Below are 17,730 nucleotides of genomic sequence, written 5' to 3'. Positions count from 1 at the left end.
GCGCAGAGCTAGGAAAGGACCGGAGAAAAGCATCATTTAGTCTGAAAAGGTCACTTCCGGGTGTGTATCAGCGAAGCGATCTGAGGCGGAAGTGAGAGCTGTCCATAAAAATCAGCTACGAAATCCAGGATTTCAGTGGGCATCAGCGTGGGCATCTCTCCAATAGCAAAGGCAGGAATTCCTGCTCTTTCAAACCTGGGTCATATTGCACGTAAAACCAGCTCTTAATTACGTGTAGGACGTCTGTAAGGCATCGTATGTAGAAGCTCGTTTCAGTTTTTACTGAAAAGATAACCCGCCGTATTTTCCTGTTGCGTTTATTTCAGTAACTTATGCTAAAATAAGTAAACTAATTCGTTGGCTTCTAATGTACAACCAGGCTCTTTCTAGTCTCTATCTTTGTAGGAGAGCGAATGAGATAATTACTCGGTGCTCGATTTAGATAACCTGTCACCTTGTTAGGACCCCATTTCTGTGAAGGCAAGAGTTGGAGCGTATATATTCACTCTTTTCCCCACTCTCCTTCATGCATGCGTGCTCTTTCTGCAGGCGTAGTGAATCAAGGACCGATGGATGCCGTTCTCCCGTTGGGTGCCTGAACGTTTGGCGCTTGTCCGATGACGTAGACGACACGCGACAAAGCTAAACTGAGCTGTGTGGATTGATGGCGCCAGTTAGGAGGACGAGGGGCGGCCCGGACTCGAAGGAAGGTGTGGGCACTGCAGGGCCGCAGAGTCGACCGAATCGGAAACAGCGCTGGAGACGGGACCCGCGTCTGGTCAGGGGGAGCATCCGCGAGGGTAAGAGCTTTAGCGGGGAGGGCACGGAGTCGCTGCAGCTGTTTTCGGCGCCACCACGGGTTAGCGGGGCATATATTTCTCTCGATTCTTTTACCAGATCCTATTCGTGTTTACTCGGAAATAATAGCGACAGAACTCAAAGTGGTGAGCCTGGTTGGAGTTGCAGCCTCGTTTTTATTTAGGCGGGTCATAATCCATCTTATTATAAACATAGGATGCTGGGAATGATGTAGGAGGAAGAGCCCTGCAAGTCTGCCCAGGCTAGGGTAGCTAATTGTCCCTCGTTTCTCAGGATGTCCCTCATTCAGGGATGAAATCTTGGTCCCTATAGGGACAACATTTTTGTCCCTCATTTATTCAATAACATATAATTCTATTATAAGTATGTCAATGATACTCAGGCTCTTAATTACCACAGCATACACCTGCCGGCCCCCACAAACTTGTATCCATCATTCTGGCAATAAAATGTTGGCAATCCTAGTCCAGGCCAGCATCCTCTTTCTCACAGCGGTCAACCACTTTTCCTTTTTTCCATAGGAAGCTGTCATATACTGAGTCAGACCATTGGTCTATCTAGCTCAGTATTGTCTTCACAGACTGGCAGCGGCTTCTCTGAAGTTGGAGGCAGCTCTCAGCCCTAACTTGGAGAAGCCAGGGAGGGAACTTGAAACCTTCTGCTCTTCCCAGAGCGGCTCCATCCCCTGAGGGGAATATCTTACAGTGTTCACACTTATAGTCTCCCATTCATGTGCAACCAGGGTGGACCCTGCTTAGCTAAGGGGACAAGTCATGCTTGCTACCACAAGACCTGCTCTCCTCTGGGGTCCTTTGGGAACCCAGAAGCAGGACATATAAACCAATAACCAGGGCTCAAGAAATGCGCTCTCTTGCTCGTCCACAGTGAGTGCAGAATGAGGCCAGGTGAATGAAAATGCCACAAAGCCTTTCCCCCTGCCTTGCAGCCCCTATCCTTTTGCCTATGAAAACCATCACTCAAACTTTGTTGCTGGTGAGGACGGATCAATAGCAACTCAGCAAAGTGTGCTTTACCATCATTTCAGTGTGCCTTTTTTCTTGGTCGCCCTGCCCTCACCAGGGATGTGCCTAGCCCCTCAGGTCTGACCTGCATGTGTACACACCATCACCCAGACCAACAGCCTCCTGCTGTTGCCGGAAGCTGCATTTTAAAGTTTCAAACATCAAGTCTTGTGATTTTTAAGCAGGGTTGCCTCCCAGGTCCTCCTTCTCCCTTTCTTGTCATTGCAGAGTTCTATGAATCTGAGTACCATCACCCTTCCCACAAGCTTAGCCATTTGTAGTGTGATAAGGAGGGAGTGTGCAAAAAAGCAGTTCTGGGGAGACAGTTTGACAACTGTAGCACCAAATCCTTTCCTGGTGGGGTGAGAGAAATATTTCCTCCTGTCTTTCTCTCCTCTGTGCATTCCACCCCAACAAACAATAAAGCCTACTCAGACCTACAGGTTGACCAGCAGGAGCATGACTGCTCATTGGAGTATTGGGAGAAGTAGCCAGCAAGACATTTGGTGAAAATTAGCAAATGCAAAAGCACCAGTCTGTCTCAAGGGAAAGGAAGGAAGAAGGTGTTGGGTGGGGGGAGTTTGTGATTAGCGCTGCTCCATTCCTGATGGCTTTCAGGAAACCACTGAAGATACATCTCTTCAGCCAAGCTTTTTAGTTGAAGGTTTTAGCTGAATTTTATTGATTGATTTAACTGTTGATTTTATTTATGCTTCAAATGTGTTAGTTTTTTGTTATTGTAAACTACTACTACAGATATTTATATACCGCTTTTCAACAAAAGTTCCCAAAGCAGTTTACATAGAGCAATAAATAAAGATAGATTCCTGTCCCCTAAGGGCTCACAATCTTTTCTTTTTTTTTTTTTTAGGAATATAAGATAGACACCAGCAACAGCCACTGGAAAGATGCTGTGCTGGGGTTGGATAGGGCCAGTTGCTCTCTTTAAAATCACTTTTAAAACGTTTCTCTTGGCTCAGTTAGCAGGGGGAAACCGCCTAGACAGTATATCAATAGTGGGTGGTATATAATTAAACAAATAAGTAGCTTTCTCCTGCCATTGCTCCCCTGCAAGAGACATTAAGAGCAGTACTGCCTCTCAATTGGGAGCAATGTTCCCTCTAATGCGTGCGCACACAAGTTTCTTGATGTCTGCTCAGTTAATTTTAGATCCCGCTCTGATGGAATCAGGACGGTCCCACTCTGAATATATATGCGCACACATTGCCTTGATAATGCCTCCCAGAACAAAATTCATTCTGCACACAAATGAACAAAATTAGAGCGCACACTGATCTGGAGGTTCCGTACATTTATTTTATTCTTATTTATTATATTTATATCCTGCCTGATAGCAGACATCAATTCCAGCTAATAAGAAACAATATTTAACAAGTTGCATTTGTACTTTTAAGGAATTATGACAGGTACAAGGCTCTGGAAGGTTGATGATGCAAAATGTCATCAACGCTACAGGCCCTGTATAGATACAGTGAGGGAAATAAGTATTTGATCCCCTGCTGATTTTGTCCGTTTGCCCTCTGACACAGAAATGACCAGGCTATAATTGGAATGGTAGGTTTATTGTAGCTGTGAGAGACAGAACAACAACAAACAAACCCTCAAAAGCCCAGTGCCCAAAAGTCAGCGATGGATTTGCATTGTAGTGAGGGAAATAAGTATTCAATCCCTTCACAAAAGATGTCTTAGTACTTGGTGGCAAAACCCTTGTTGGCAATCACAGAGGTCAGACGTTTCTTGTAGTTGGCCACCAGGTTTGCACACAACCCAGGAGGGATGTTGTCCCACTCCTCTTTGCAGATCCTCACCAAGTCAGAAAGGTTTCGAGGCTGATGTTTGGCAACCCGAACCTTCAGCTCCCTCCACATATTTTCTATGGGATATGGCTGGGCCACTCCAGGACCTTCATGTGCTTCTTCTTGAGCCACTCCTTTGTTGCCTTGGCTGTGTGTTTTGGGTCATTGTCATGCTGGAATACCCATCCACGACCCATTCTCAATGCCCTGGCTGAGGGAAGGAGGTGCTCACCCAAGATCTGACGGTACATGGTCCCGTCCATCATCCCTTCGATGCGGTGAAGCTGTCCTCTCCCCTTAGCAGAAAAACACCCCCAAAGCATAATGTGTCCACCTCCATGTTTGACGGTGGGGATGGTGTTCTTGGGCTCATAGGCAGCATTCCTCCTCCTCCACACATGGCGAGTTGAGTTGATGCCAAAGAGCTCGATTTTGGTCTCATCTGACCACAACACTTTCACCCAGTTCTCCTCTGGATCATTCAGATATGCATTGGCAAACTGCAGATGGGCCTGTACATGTGCTGCCTTGAGCAGGGGGACCTTGCGGGCACTGCAAGATTTCAGTCCTTCACGGTGTAGTGTGTTACCAATTGTTTTCTTGGTGACTATGGTTCCAGCTGCCCTGAGATCATTGACAAGTTCCCCCCGTGTAGTTCTGGGCTGTTTTGTCACCGTTCTCCTGATCATTGCAACTCCACGAGGTGAGATCTTGCATGGAGCCCCAGACCGAGGGAGATTGACAGTTGTTTTGTGTTTCTTCAATTTGCAAGTTATCATGCCAACTGTAGTCACCTTCTCACCAAGCTGCTTGGCGATAGTCTTGTAGCCCAGTCCAGCCTTGTGCAGGTCTACAACCTTGTCCCTGACATCCTTCGACAGCTCTTTGGTCTTGGGCATGGTGGTGAGTTTGGAAGCTGGGTGATTGCTTGCTTCTATGGACGGGTGTCTTTTATACAGGTACTGTAACAAGCTGGGATTAGGAGCACTCCCTTACAGAGGGTGTTCCTCATCTCAGCTCGTTACCTGCATATAGTGAAAAGACACCTGGGAGCCTGAAATCTTGCTGGTTGATAGGGGATCGAATACTTATTTCCCTCACTACAATGCAAATCCATCGCTGACTTTTGGGCACTGGGCTTTTGAGGGTTTGTTGGTTGTTATTCTGTCTCTCACAGCTACAATAAACCTACCATTCCAATTATAGCCTGGTCATTTCTGTGTCAGAGGGCAAACGGACAAAATCAGCAGCGGATCAAATACTTATTTCCCTCACTGTAACTAATGGCCATTGATAGACACAATGGCTCACCAAAAACTGTGTGGTGAGTTTGTTATAAACTAGGTTGTATAGAGTAACATGTATAAGATTTAATGTATATTTTAAATCCCCATTTTAGCAAGAAAGCTGGATGCAAAGTTTGCTGCCTTTCCCAGCTTTTTTTCCTTTTTCTCTTGGAATAACTTCAAACAATATATATTGCTGAGATTCCTAGGGCATCCAGCATGTAAAGACTTTATAGTGCTGTCCTTGTATCACATCTGTCAATTGCAGCTAGGTGATGGCTTGCCCGCCCAAGACCATATAATTGATGTATAGCTATACCACAGTAGCTTCCTCCTACCACTGTTACTTTTGGACAAATTGACTCTTTATTGTTGCCATTATTTAACAACAGTAAAATGTTTGCATTTCTAGAAAATCTGATGAGTTTAAGAATTCTTATTTGGTTCAGTCATCTAGTTGCTTTAGTATGAGCTAAAATGATCTCTTATGAGCTGCAAATAAGGCAGTTGAATTATTTCAAAGTATGTTTGGAGAAAAACATTCAGGAGAAGGTGACTTTATGTTAAAAGGCAGATGTAACTTTAATTTAACTTACACTTTCTAATGCTTTCAGGACAAGGGTTTGCCTTTTGGAGAAAGCAAAAGATCCAACGTGATTACAAGAAATTACTAAAGAAAGAAAGATATGCCAGCGCTCAGAACAATGTTGGGTACACAGAAAATTATCCGGAACACTTGAAGCATCTTTACTTAGCTGAAGAGGAAATGCTTAAGAAACAACGGAAGCCTAAAAATTACCGTCCTATACTGGAAGAAAATGATATTGCAGCACCAAAGTAAGAAACTTTCTGAAAACTGCTATTTTACTATCGTTGCCTTATAAATGTGAGTCTGTTTTCATTTATTCTTCAGGCAGGTGTTTTCACAGCACTGTAGGTTCCTTCAGAATTCTTCTATTCATTAAATTGAATCCTTGGTTTTTCAAGCTTAGTTTGGTGGATAACAACAACAAAAACAAATATTTATATACTGCTTTTCAACAAAGGTTAGCAAAGCGGTTTACATAGAGAAATAATAAATAAAAAAGATGGAACCCTGTCCCCAAAGGGCTCACAATTTAAAAAGAAATGTAAGAGACACCAGCAACAGTCACTAGAGGTACTGTGCTGGGAGCGGATAGGGCCAGTTACTCTCCTGCTAAATAAAGAGAATCACCACGTTAAAAAGGTGCTTCTTTGCCTAGTTAGCAGGGATAAGGCAGCCTAAAGCAGTAGCAGCAAATACAGTCTTATGAATGTCTGTTTGTTTAGTGGGTGTTTGTTCAGTGTAAGTACCTTGATCAAACTTTGCAGTGCAATCCTCGATTATTCAGAACTAAGTTTCACACAATTTGGTGGGCAGAGCCCAGAGTAACAGTAATAACTAAGCACCATTGAAATAAATGACGTTAGTACTGACTAACTTAATGAGATAGTACTTGAGACAAGTTAGTCCTGACCCATTAATTTCAATGGGACTTAATCATGACGAACTTAGTCTGAATTCCTGGCTAGTGCATACAGTATTACTTCTAATTTTAACTGTGCTTAAGACTGCATTCCCCAACTTCAGTGGCTGTTGTATTAGCTGTAATCAAGCAATTTAGAGTCAATCTAATAATAATAATAATCTCTAATGAAGGTATAAGCAAGCATTTAAGGGAAATCATAGTACAGAGCAGTGTTCCCTCTAACAGGGATTCCCAGATGTTGTTCACTGCAGGTCCCAGCAGCTCCATCTACAATAGCCTTTGGCTGGGGATTTTGGGAATTGTAGTCAACAACATCTGGGAATCCCTGTTAGAGGGAACACTGGTAGGGAGGAGAGCTGGTCTTGTGATAGCAAGCATGAATTGTCCCCTTTGCTAATTGGGTTCCATCCTGGTTTGCATTTGAATGGGAGTCTACATGTGTGAGCACTGTAAGATATTTCCTTTAGGGGATGGGGCCACTCTGGGAAGAGCATCTGAGGTTACAAGTTCACTCCGTTGAGAGACTCCCGCCTGCAACCCTGGAGAAGCTGCTGCCAGTCTGTGTAGACCAGGCATCCCCAAACTGCGGCCCTCCAGATGTTGCTGAACTACAACTCCCAGCATCCCTAGACACAATTTTTTGTGGCTGGGTATGCTGGAAGTTGTAGTTCAGCAACATCTGGAGGGCCGCAGTTTGGGGATGCCTGGTGTAGACAATACTAGATGGACCAATGGTTTGACTTGGTGTTAGGCAATTTCCTATGTTTCTGTAGTATTGCTTGGTATGCAATCAAGTTGATATTTCTTTTTTAATTATCATTACATTTCTGTATTTCTTCAAATAGCCACCTCCTTGGCGATATACAAATAATTTAAAGCAAGAATACATAATGAAAACATTACAAAAATGAAACACCCTTTGTGAAATGTATTTTACTTTGTTAATAAATCCTAGTTTATTTCCTCTCTTTGTGAACATAGTCCTGCTACCTTTTTAAAGCCTGACATTTTAGTTCTACCTATATTTTAGTGGATAGTATTTTGGCTTATTGTGAATGGTGTGTGTGCCCGAAGTTGAGCTCTACTTTCAAATATTACTTCCAACAATTTATAAACCTTGATCAATCCAGCAAACAGCACTTATCTTACCTTTCAACAGATTATGAAAGTATTCCCTATGTATGAGCAAGATGTTTTATAGAATAGAAGATTGCGGGGGGTGGAGAGCTTCTTGTTTAACAGTCTGTTTCAAAGTATGCTTGCTCAGAAGTAAGTTACATTGACGGGAGTCCCAACCTTTTGCAGAGCAGAGTTCTGTCATTGGGAGCTCCTTCTGTGAGTTGAAAGGTTCTTTGCAGAAACATAAGGAGCTTCTGGTTATGAAATTGCATTCTGCAAAAAGTTAGGATACATCCCATTAACATCACTGGAACTTACTTTCTGTTATTTATACATTTATTCATTACCTTTCAGCTGAAGTAATGAAAAAGAAATGGGGTGGGATGGGGTTTCAAAATATATAATGAATTATTCCCATGTCCATGGAACTGTACTTATCCAGCTAAGCAAAAGCTATTTTTTGGATTTTGAGAGATATTTTTGTCATTTTTGTTCAAGATGCAACCTTCAGTAACTCAAAAAGAAAATATATAAGTGGTGTTAAGACAATTTTGTATTTGAATCATATAATCACAATTTTATATTTGAATCATTTAATCAGAATTGTCAACTTGACTGAACAAATAGTGCAACTTGTACTAATTCAAATAATATTTTTAATCATTTATTAATTTAGGGCCAATGTGATTCAGAGGAAAGTTAAAACAAAAACTTCCAACCAAAAAGCAAAAGAAGAATACGAGAAAATAAAGGCTGAGCGAGAGAAGAAAAAAGAGGTGAGTAAATTTTAAGTTGAATCATCTGTTTAAGGTTTGAACATATTGGGTTCTATTCTAATGTGCTTGTATTGTGAATGGAAAACTTACTTACACAAGGGGCAAGGAAGATTTTCCTCTTTTGCTGATCCCTCTTGTCTTACTGAGGAGAGCTGATCTTGTGGTAGCAAGCATGACTTGTCCCCTTAGCTAAGCAGGGTCCACCCTGGTTGCATATGAATGGGAGACTAGAAGTGTGAGCACCGTAAGATATTTCCCTTAGGGATGGAGCCGCTCTGGGAAGAGCAGAAAGTTCCAAGTTCCCTCCCTAGCTTCCTCAAGATAGGACTGAGAGAGATTCCTGCCTGCAGCCTTGGAGAAGCTGCTGCCAGTCTGTGAAGGCAATACTGAGCTAGATAGAGCAATGGTCTGACTCAGTATCTGGCAGCTTCCTACATTCCTACCGCAGCTCTCACATGCCATCCTGTTCCATAGGGTCCCTCAACCCTCAGAAGCAGACTTGGGGGGGGGGGGGGCAGTAGAGGGAAGGAGGGAGAGGTCAAAATTGCTCTTACTACATTCAGGAGCAGCATTTTCCCCACTCTCATATAAGTTTTTGGGATACAAACGGATACTAAGGGCTACCATTCCTGATACTTTAGAGGGCTAGGGAGAGTGATTGACTGATCCTATGCATGTTTACTTGGAACTAAAGTAGTAGTACTTCTGAGAAGCATCTTTTTAACGTGGTGATCTTCTATTTGGCAACTGTCCCTATCCAACCCCAGCACAAAGTTTTTCCAGTGATTGTTGTTAATACTACTGTGGCGATGTTCATTTATATGCCACTTTTCCACAGAAGTTCTCAAAGTGGTTTACATAGAAACATACATAATAAATTAAGATGGCTCTCTATCCCTAAAGGGCTCACAATATAAACATAAGGTAGACACCAGCAACAACCAGTGGGGGGATGCTTTGCTGGGGTTGGATAGCGCCTGTTGCTCACCCCCTGTGCAGTGTTCCCTCTAAGGCGTGCACATGTACGTGCATTCACAAGTTTTAAATGGTTGCTCAGTTAATTTTAGATCCCACTCAGATTGAATCAGGAAGATACCACTCTAAATGCACACGTGCACACACTGCCTTGATACTTCCACCCAGAACAAAAATTCATTCCCTCTAAGCTTTTTTATCTTCGTGCAGAACATTGCCCCGTGGCTGGTATTATACTTTGTTAGCCTACTTTCCTTAAGGAGAGTTAAGCTTATGAGAACAAGCAAAAATACACAAACCTTATTTGGAATCAGCAATATACCACAATACCAAAAGAGAATCCATAAAAGGTAAGGCGAGGTCTCATAAAAGTATCCACTGTGGATCCAGTTGAGAAAGTTAAATCCAATAATTCATTTCTGAAACAGTGTCCCCTCTAAAGCGTGTGTACATGCCTGTGCACACAGGTTTTTAAAAAATATCTACTCAGTTCATTTTAGATCCCAGTCAGGCTGAATCAGGAAAGCTCCATTCCAAATGTACACATGCACACACAGCATTGATACTGCCGCCCAGAACAAAGCTAATTCTGTGCACAGATGAAGAAAATTAGAGGGAACACTGTATTCAGTTGGAAGATGGAGTGTCTGATCAATCTTGTGACTTCTGCCAGGCGAGTTTCAACTTTGTGCAGTCTTCCACAGTGGCAATTATTCAGAAGCTTCTCACTTCCACTTATAGACTTCTGTCCATTCATAGGGATAGAGCTAGCAGATGCTTCTCCCTTCAGACTGCACACAGTTGAAACATGTCTGGCAAAAGTCATAAGATTGATTGGACACTCCATCTTCCAGTTGAATTTGGCACTGCAATTGCATGGTGATATTCATCTACATTTCTCCCACAAGTTGACAGCATGCTATTTCAAAGATGAGTTATTGGAGACATTCTTGGATTTAATTTTCTCAACTGGATACACAGTGGATACTTCTTTGGAACCTCACCTTAATTTTTATGAGCTAAGTTCTATTTCATTGATATCCTATATTGATTTTGAGGAATCCTATCCAATTGAATCAGGATAGTTTTTATATGTATGGTATATAGTTTTATTATATTTTAACATTAGTATTATATCATTGGATTCTCTTTTGGTATTGTGGCATATGTGATAACCTAGGGATAACCTGTCTGTCCATGTCCCTATTAACTAGGACCAATTTTGAACCAAATTGGGTACAGTTTTAGGGACACCTCAATGGCGTAGTTTGTGATTATGTCATCCACCCCAATTCAAGACAGTGGATGCATGAACATTTGAGGCTGAATTGGGTTAACTTGTGAAGAAGGTAATTATCAATTAAGATTATAGTGAAAGGAAAGTAGGCAAATTAATTCTTACGATAACTTCTTATGTTGCTTTTTAGTTTGGGACAGGGAGCTATCTTACTACCTTTTCTGTGTAAATCATTTTGTGAAATTTTTTGTGTTGAAAATCAGTATATAAATATTTGTAGTAGTAATAATAAATATCATTGGATGGCATCCAGACTTTGGGCACAGCAGGGTGCCATTGTTGGGAACACCTTCTGTGAATGGAAGGAGAGTTATATGTATGTTCTGGAGTGTCATCAGTCAAAGTACACAATTAAAGACTAGATAGACTAATGGTTTGACAGTATAAAACCACCTCATGTGCATATGATCCCATTTTTCCTGGCTTTTTGGCAGCTGGGGAACATATAGGCGTGGGCGGCGGCCACTTCTCCTTCTCCCGGCCCCAACATGGCCGCCGGGTCCTGCCGTTCGTGCCTCCCTTCCCTGTTCTGGGCATGTGCTGCGCGCATGCCCAGAACAGTCCAGGCACGAACGCACGCTTGGTGTCCGTCCACGGACGGACACCAAGCGTTTTATTAGAGAGGATATAATGACTAGGTGGGATGGGGTTACTGCAGGATGGAAGAGTCCAATGGCAGTTGTACCAGTGGAGCTAATGAAGAGGTTCCTGCTGTTTCATCTCTTTCTCTGCTGCAGCCTGGTGATGTTGAGAATAATAGTTTTTTTACCAGCTAGTGAAATCTAACTAGCACTGTAACTTATTCACTGAACTAGTAGCATTTAAAAAGTACTGAAAGTAGATCAACACTTCCTCAACAGAGATACACACTTATACAAAATAAATATTAGGGCTTTGTATTGTTGAGATATTTTTCAGGTACCATATTTGATTTCTAGTATGCATGCTTGTAAAGCAATTTGCAGCCTGAATTATTTTTATCAGACACACTATGAGGAGTGGATTCTTCTTAATTACTCGATATTTGTATTTCAGGCAGCTAGAAAAAAGAGAGAAGAAAGAGAACAAGCTCAGAAGCTCTACAAACAGAAGAAAATGGAAGCTTATAAAATACTAAGCAAAAGAACTAGAAAAGGACAGCCAAATCTCAATTTACAAATGGAGTATCTCCTTCAGAAAATACAGCACAATCCATAGACTTCTGTCTTTTTTAAAAAAGTGTGAACAAAAGTTTAATGACCAAGGATGAATTTTTTTAATATGTATTATATTTTCTAGGAACAAAAGATTTATTGTTCCTTATTTTTGATCTAAATTCTGCACAGAAAAAGGAGGTGGCCTGTCCTGAAGCATTCCTATTGTGTTCCTTGCTATTTCTGGCCAAAATAGATGATAAATACCCTGACTGGCATTGTGACTTTATTTTCATTTCACTTCCATATTTTTAATGAAGAAAATCTTCTTGTGAACCATGTGAGGATCACAAAAACTGATTCTGAATTCTGGTATATATTTATATGGTAACGTCATTGCAGAGTGTTTCTTCTGAACAATTCGTAGCAGGTCCATCATTTTGCCTGTCAAACTCTCATTTATTAAAATTACAATACTATATCTAGCAAACTTCTGTGGTAAACTAAAAAAAAAAAAAAGTACACGGTCAGACCTGGTTCTTGGACAATTTGGAAAATGCGAGTGAGTGCATTTCACTCTCATGTGGGAATTGTCAAAAGCTGCTCCAGAAAACAACAGAAGCTGAAGTGTGTGTGCTCTGGCTATGTATTAATAGCCCTCAGATAGTTATGGCTTCAGAATGCCATCTGCCTGTAACTTTACAAGTGTTACCAAACTGCTGGATTGTTCCCCCACCTCCATCTCTGCCACATGCGCATGCATGGAAGCACAGCATCTGCCTGGTTTGTGCATCTATTCCAATGATACAGAAACCCATTTTTACATGGCACCTGAATTTTGGAGCAAGGTTACAGGAATCTTAGGCATAACTCAAAAAATAAAACAGTGGCATTTATCTTGTTTGCTAGTTTGGAATACCTTGGTTGGAGTCTAAAGCAATCCACGCTCACAGTGCTTTAATTTTCTTCTAGTTGCAGCTTCATGCACTGCATTAAACGCTGCTTCAGAGGTTCCCTGGCCTACTCAAGCAATGGGGGTTTTTTTGGCGGGGGGGGGCGGCCTACTCTATCTGTAGTGGGTAAGATAGAGCAGGAGGCTTTTGGGATCCTGGCATAATAAATTTGGAGATATATTTTGTGCACATAGCATTCTGTCATTTGAACTTGGAGGGCCAAGATCAAGCTAACAAAGTGGATGAAGGATATTAAGCTAGACCCCATTTTGATTTGGCGTATCAGCTCTTGTTAAAAGTATTCTAAGTTATAGTGAAAATATTTTTTGCTAGCAGAATAAAACTTGTTGCAAGCAAACTGTCTCATTCCAAAATATTTCTCTCTTTTTTTAAGCATTGTCAAACTCTTGTTACTTCTTCATTGTCATTTCTTCATCCAACTGTTACTTTGCTAATCAACAACTAATGGCATTTAGCTTTGCATGTAGTCATAGCAGTGTGCAAAAACCCCTCTAGGAGACAGGCTGACATCCTGACTAATGAAGCAGGTGGGCTTTGATGGAGTGGGGGGATGTGTTGGGAGACTTTGTGTGACTACCCCTGTTCCCCAGCATGCATGCTGTTATGTCAGGCCCTTAGACTTTGGAGCACGGCCTGCACTCCGGAAGACCTCTGCAAGAAACGAAACCCATCACTGACCCTTGGCAATGTATTGCTTCTCTTACTGAGCACTTCTAGAACATGGCCAGAGCTGGGGGGGTGTCAGTTTGGATGGGGGGGCGGGGTTGGGTGCAGGCTCCCATTGCATCCCAAGGTGCACTTTGTTAGGATGCTAGCCACTGAGTATAAATATCAACTCAGAATTGCTGGCTGTAAGAGTAATGGACAGAGATCACTGATGTTTTATTACAATAATGAATAGCTACAGTGCTGTCAAGCACTAACCCAGCAAAAAAGACTAGTTGACACAAATGATTTGTTTGGATACAAAAGATTATTGATCTTAAGATAATGAGAAATAGTTGCATCAATAGAGGAATAAAAGCAGATAAGTATATGAGTAGAGTCAGTCCAAAGAACGTGTTGTGTTCTCATACAAATGAAGCATATACTGACACACTACCAGCCTACAAGATAGTAACTACTCAACCCATTGTGCTTTTCTTCAGATATTAGCCATGGTATAGCTTATGTGTCAGTTATGCTTGGCTTGGTGTGGTAAAAATTAGGGATATGCACGAAACAGATCTTGCTATTTTTTTAGTTCAAAACAATCACAAGATCCTAGAATTGATTCGTCGAAACAGTGGCCGAAGTCAGCTGTTTCAACAAATCAACCTTGAAACACTCAAAACGTTTCAAGAGTTTCGAGTGCCATTTTGAGGCCTGTTTTACCCCTGCTAACTTGGCAAAGAGGCACCTTTTAACGTGGTGATTCTCTTTATTTAGCGGGGGAGAGTAACTGGCCCTATCCACCCCCAGCACAGTACCTCCAGTGACTGTTGCTGGTGTCTGTCTTATGTTTCTTTTTAGATTGTGAGCCCTTTGGGGACAGGGATCCATCTTATAAATCAAATCAATGAATGTTTTTTCTGGGAGAGCTGGTCTACAATTGGGGTTGGTGGGTAGACCAGACCTTTGAGGCATGCTGATGTGTTAAGTCTGGAATGGAGGGCTAGTCCACTGACCCCAAATGGTAGACCAGCTCTCCCTGGGAAAATGGGCCTCAAAATGATGCTCAAAATGTTTTGAGTTGAAACTGAGCTGTTTATTTATTTGATTTGATTTCTATACCACCCTTCCAAAAAGGCTCAGGGCAGTTTACATGTTGTATTTTGAGCTCAGAATGGGCCCTTTATTTTAAGGATTTTTTTTTTTTTAATCCTGAAACACTCAAAATGGCCCGTTTTAAACTCAAATTGATTTGTGCGTGCGTGCACACACACACACTCTGCACCAGCCAGGACCCCCACAATGTCTCAGCAGCAGCTATAGGCAGCCAGTGCTGACACCAGCAGTTAGTCACAGTTAAGGGTGCAAGTGCTTAACCTCTGCTAACTGGTGGGCTTTGGTGTGTTTGCCGCAGGAATCTGCGTGAATCCTGGCGCTTCTTACACACAGCCTAACCCGGGCTGGGTATGAGAACAGCCTCAAGGTGTGATGGGATTAATATTTGAAAGGGCACAGTCAGTTCAGATGTTACTATCATGTAGACTGGTCATGTATCAGCATATGCTTCATTTGTGTACCATCATTTTGTCCTGCTAGAAAGGGTAGAGGGGAGAATATCGGTGGGCCAGGACTCCCATGTCCATGATAGATTGCATATGGGGGAGGAACCATCCACAGCCTGCTGTGATCAGTTTGCGTGTCACTGTGGATAAAGTTGCTCGCATCCGTGCTGATTTGAACTCCAGACTTTTGGCAGTTCCGGCAGACGTGCCTTTGGTACCATCTGGTCCTATTGTGTTGGATTTTTTTCAGTTGGTGCAGCCTGAGGATGTGGACAAGATCCTGGGCAGTGTGCGGGTGAGATTCAGGGGTGTGTCCGAACCAGTCCGGAGGCCATTCTAAAGGCCTCCAAACTGTCCAGACCAGTTTGGACCTGGCCGGTCCGGGTCCGGGTGGGGGGTCTTTCTTTAAGGGCGGGGAGGGCTTACTTACCACTCCCGCCTCTTTGCTCCCTCCAGCGCCCGTATTTTACCGAGTAATTGGGGCGCTGGAAACCAGCCGCCCCCGCCGCCCCCCCCCACGAGCAGATTAGGGCCAAAGCTACTACTGCTGCCATCGCCCGCCCTCCCTCCCAGCCGCCCGCCCGAGTCCTCACCAGATGTTGTTTTAAAAAAAGAGAGGAGCTCGCGAGCAGAGCTCCTCTCTCTGCAAAGTCCCAGACGCTACTGAGGCTTTGCGCGCGCGCCGCAAAGGACACCTGGGAGTTCCGCCAGAGGCCCGGTCAACCCAGGGCAACCAGGATTAAGTCTCAGCTCTGTGTGACATGTGAACCGGGCCACTGTGTTCAATACATGCCCATTAGACTCTCAGAGAGTATTTTAGGATATAGGACAATATAAGCTTGATTATAATTGCTTTTAATATTTTGTTTCGTCTCAGACTGGTTGGTAGAGGAATGGGAAGGCATTTTAAGTTTTCTTTCATCTTATACTCCTGGATAAATTCTTGATTCATTCTTTGAACTCTAACATTGTACTAACAAAGATAACTAATATTTATATTCTGTGCATGTATGTATATGAGAAAATCCATTCATACAATTGGCTTCTGTCCTTGCTTTTCCAGCAGCACTTGGTCCATTGATTCCCCACCCCCACCCCCAAGCTTCAAACACTTCTATCCAGCTTTTGGGTCAGATTTATTACCCAGCACAGTCTCTATGTCAAAGTCTATTTTCCAATTAATTTCCCCCATTAACGATTTGAGCTTATTGGGTATTCTGGCACTGAGTTCACCTCAGTGCTTGCTGAATAGTGTGTGAATTTTTCTAATGGCTCCCTGATTGAAAAGGTGGTTCTACATTCTACATCGATAAGTTTTTGAGCAGTATTTCAGGTACTTGAAGTTCCATTTTTAGTATGTTTTGGATTAAGTTTGCTTGGACTAGAACAGGGGTTCCCAACCTGTAGTGCTCTGGGTGTTGCAGAACTACAACTCCCATCACCCCCAGCTACAATATATTGTGGCTGGGGATTATTTGAACCTTGACACTTATTAATTGGAAATGCTCTGCTCAGTGTTCCAGCCATGGTATTTTAGTTCCTAGCTGCTGTTCTAAGTATAATTGTATGATATAGGTTTAGAACTGGTTTTATATAGGTATTCCATTATTCCTATTAGCTGTTTTTAATCTCCAAATAAGAATGGGAGGTAAGTTCAGAAATCTGAAAAATAAAGCAATGGAGGTGTCCTGAAAAACAAAAATGTATCTGCATTTCCCCAGGAAAATATCTGGTTTGGCACTGCATCACCAAGCTGGAGTGGCGAGGTAGGAAGCAGTTGTAGAGACACAACTTGAGACGTGTTGCACAAGCAAAGGAAGGTGTTTAGATTCGGGCACACTGATAATGTATCAGCATATTTCAGAGCATGACTTCACACCAATGTTGCCAGGACATACAAGCATGAGAGGGAGGTAAAGTAAATTGTGCCGTCGAGTTGGTGTCGACTCCTGGCGACCACAGAGCCCTGTGGTTGTCTTTGGCAGAATAAAGGAAGGGAATTACCATTGCCTCTAGGCCAATGCAACTCGTTCATCATGTGCACCAGCAGTGGAGTGGGAACGCTTTCCTTATGGGGCAATCCAATGCAACTATGGTATGCACGGGAACATCAGAAGCACAAGTTCAAGACTATTGGCATGAATCTTGCCACGAGATTGTTGTCTTCCCTCCAGTAGGGCAATTAAAAGGCTATGCAAGTGCTCTTAGCACTGCCCACGTGGTTCCAGTATACTCCTAAGCATACAGTGGCCATGCAGAAACAAGGCTTATGTGTTACAAGGTCTATGTGTGGGTGGCAGTGACTTTCAGAACTCTGAACCAACTTCCCCTTCTTGTTTGGATGTCTAAGGCAGCTAAGGGAAATAATGGAAAACGGTATGAAACTACATCATAACATTATGGTCACTGGCATACTGAACAGCGAAAGGCAGGCGGTTAGAGCACTGCCCACGCTGTGTAACCACCGTCAGGGCTGTCGTGAAACAGAGTAATTGTGCTCTGACTTAAAGATCCACAAACACAGTTGTGTGACACAACACCCATTATTTCCAGTAAAGGCCCCAACAGCGGTTTTACACACACACACACACACACACACACACACACACACCCAGCATGAGTGATGCTCCGGTTGCATGTGTTTTGCTGCACAGTATATGAGCCACTATTATAACAGCAGCTAGGAATGTTTGTAACACTCATTTGTCAAACGCGTCTTCAAAACACCTCTTTCCCTGTACAGCCTTTGCTTGTTAATATAATGATGGAAATATGAGATGCATTATCT

The 17,730-nt window shown here is 42.7% G+C and overlaps 2 protein-coding genes across 2 annotated transcripts in view; one reads left to right on the top strand and one right to left on the bottom strand.

The window, feature by feature from the left end:
* The window catches only part of METTL25 (methyltransferase like 25), a 128,664-nt gene that overhangs the window by 90,560 nt on the left and 20,374 nt on the right, over positions 1-17,730 (bottom strand). The window lies entirely within an intron of this gene.
* CCDC59 (coiled-coil domain containing 59) lies at positions 141-13,066 on the top strand. Its single transcript, XM_053253875.1, has 5 exons — positions 141-255; positions 550-800; positions 5,559-5,781; positions 8,251-8,350; positions 11,658-13,066. The coding sequence occupies exons 2-5, from the start codon at positions 665-667 to the stop codon at positions 11,817-11,819; spliced, it is 621 nt and encodes a 206-aa protein (XP_053109850.1). The 5' UTR covers positions 141-255; positions 550-664; the 3' UTR covers positions 11,820-13,066.

Source organism: Hemicordylus capensis, chromosome 5, assembly GCF_027244095.1.
Source record: "Hemicordylus capensis ecotype Gifberg chromosome 5, rHemCap1.1.pri, whole genome shotgun sequence".
Taxonomy (NCBI): domain Eukaryota; kingdom Metazoa; phylum Chordata; class Lepidosauria; order Squamata; family Cordylidae; genus Hemicordylus; species Hemicordylus capensis.
Note: the sequence above shows the minus strand (reverse complement) of the source record. Positions and strands in the feature narration are given on the sequence as shown.

Bases quoted from the DNA above. Each gene is read 5' to 3' on its own strand.
- CCDC59 (XM_053253875.1), top strand. From the start codon at position 665: ATGGCGCCAGTTAGGAGGACGAGGGGCGGCCCGGACTCGAAGGAAGGT. The intron at 5,782-8,250 runs GTAAGAAACTTT...TTATTAATTTAG, and splicing joins AATGATATTGCAGCACCAAA to GGCCAATGTGATTCAGAGGA. The intron at 8,351-11,657 runs GTGAGTAAATTT...TTTGTATTTCAG, and splicing joins AGCGAGAGAAGAAAAAAGAG to GCAGCTAGAAAAAAGAGAGA.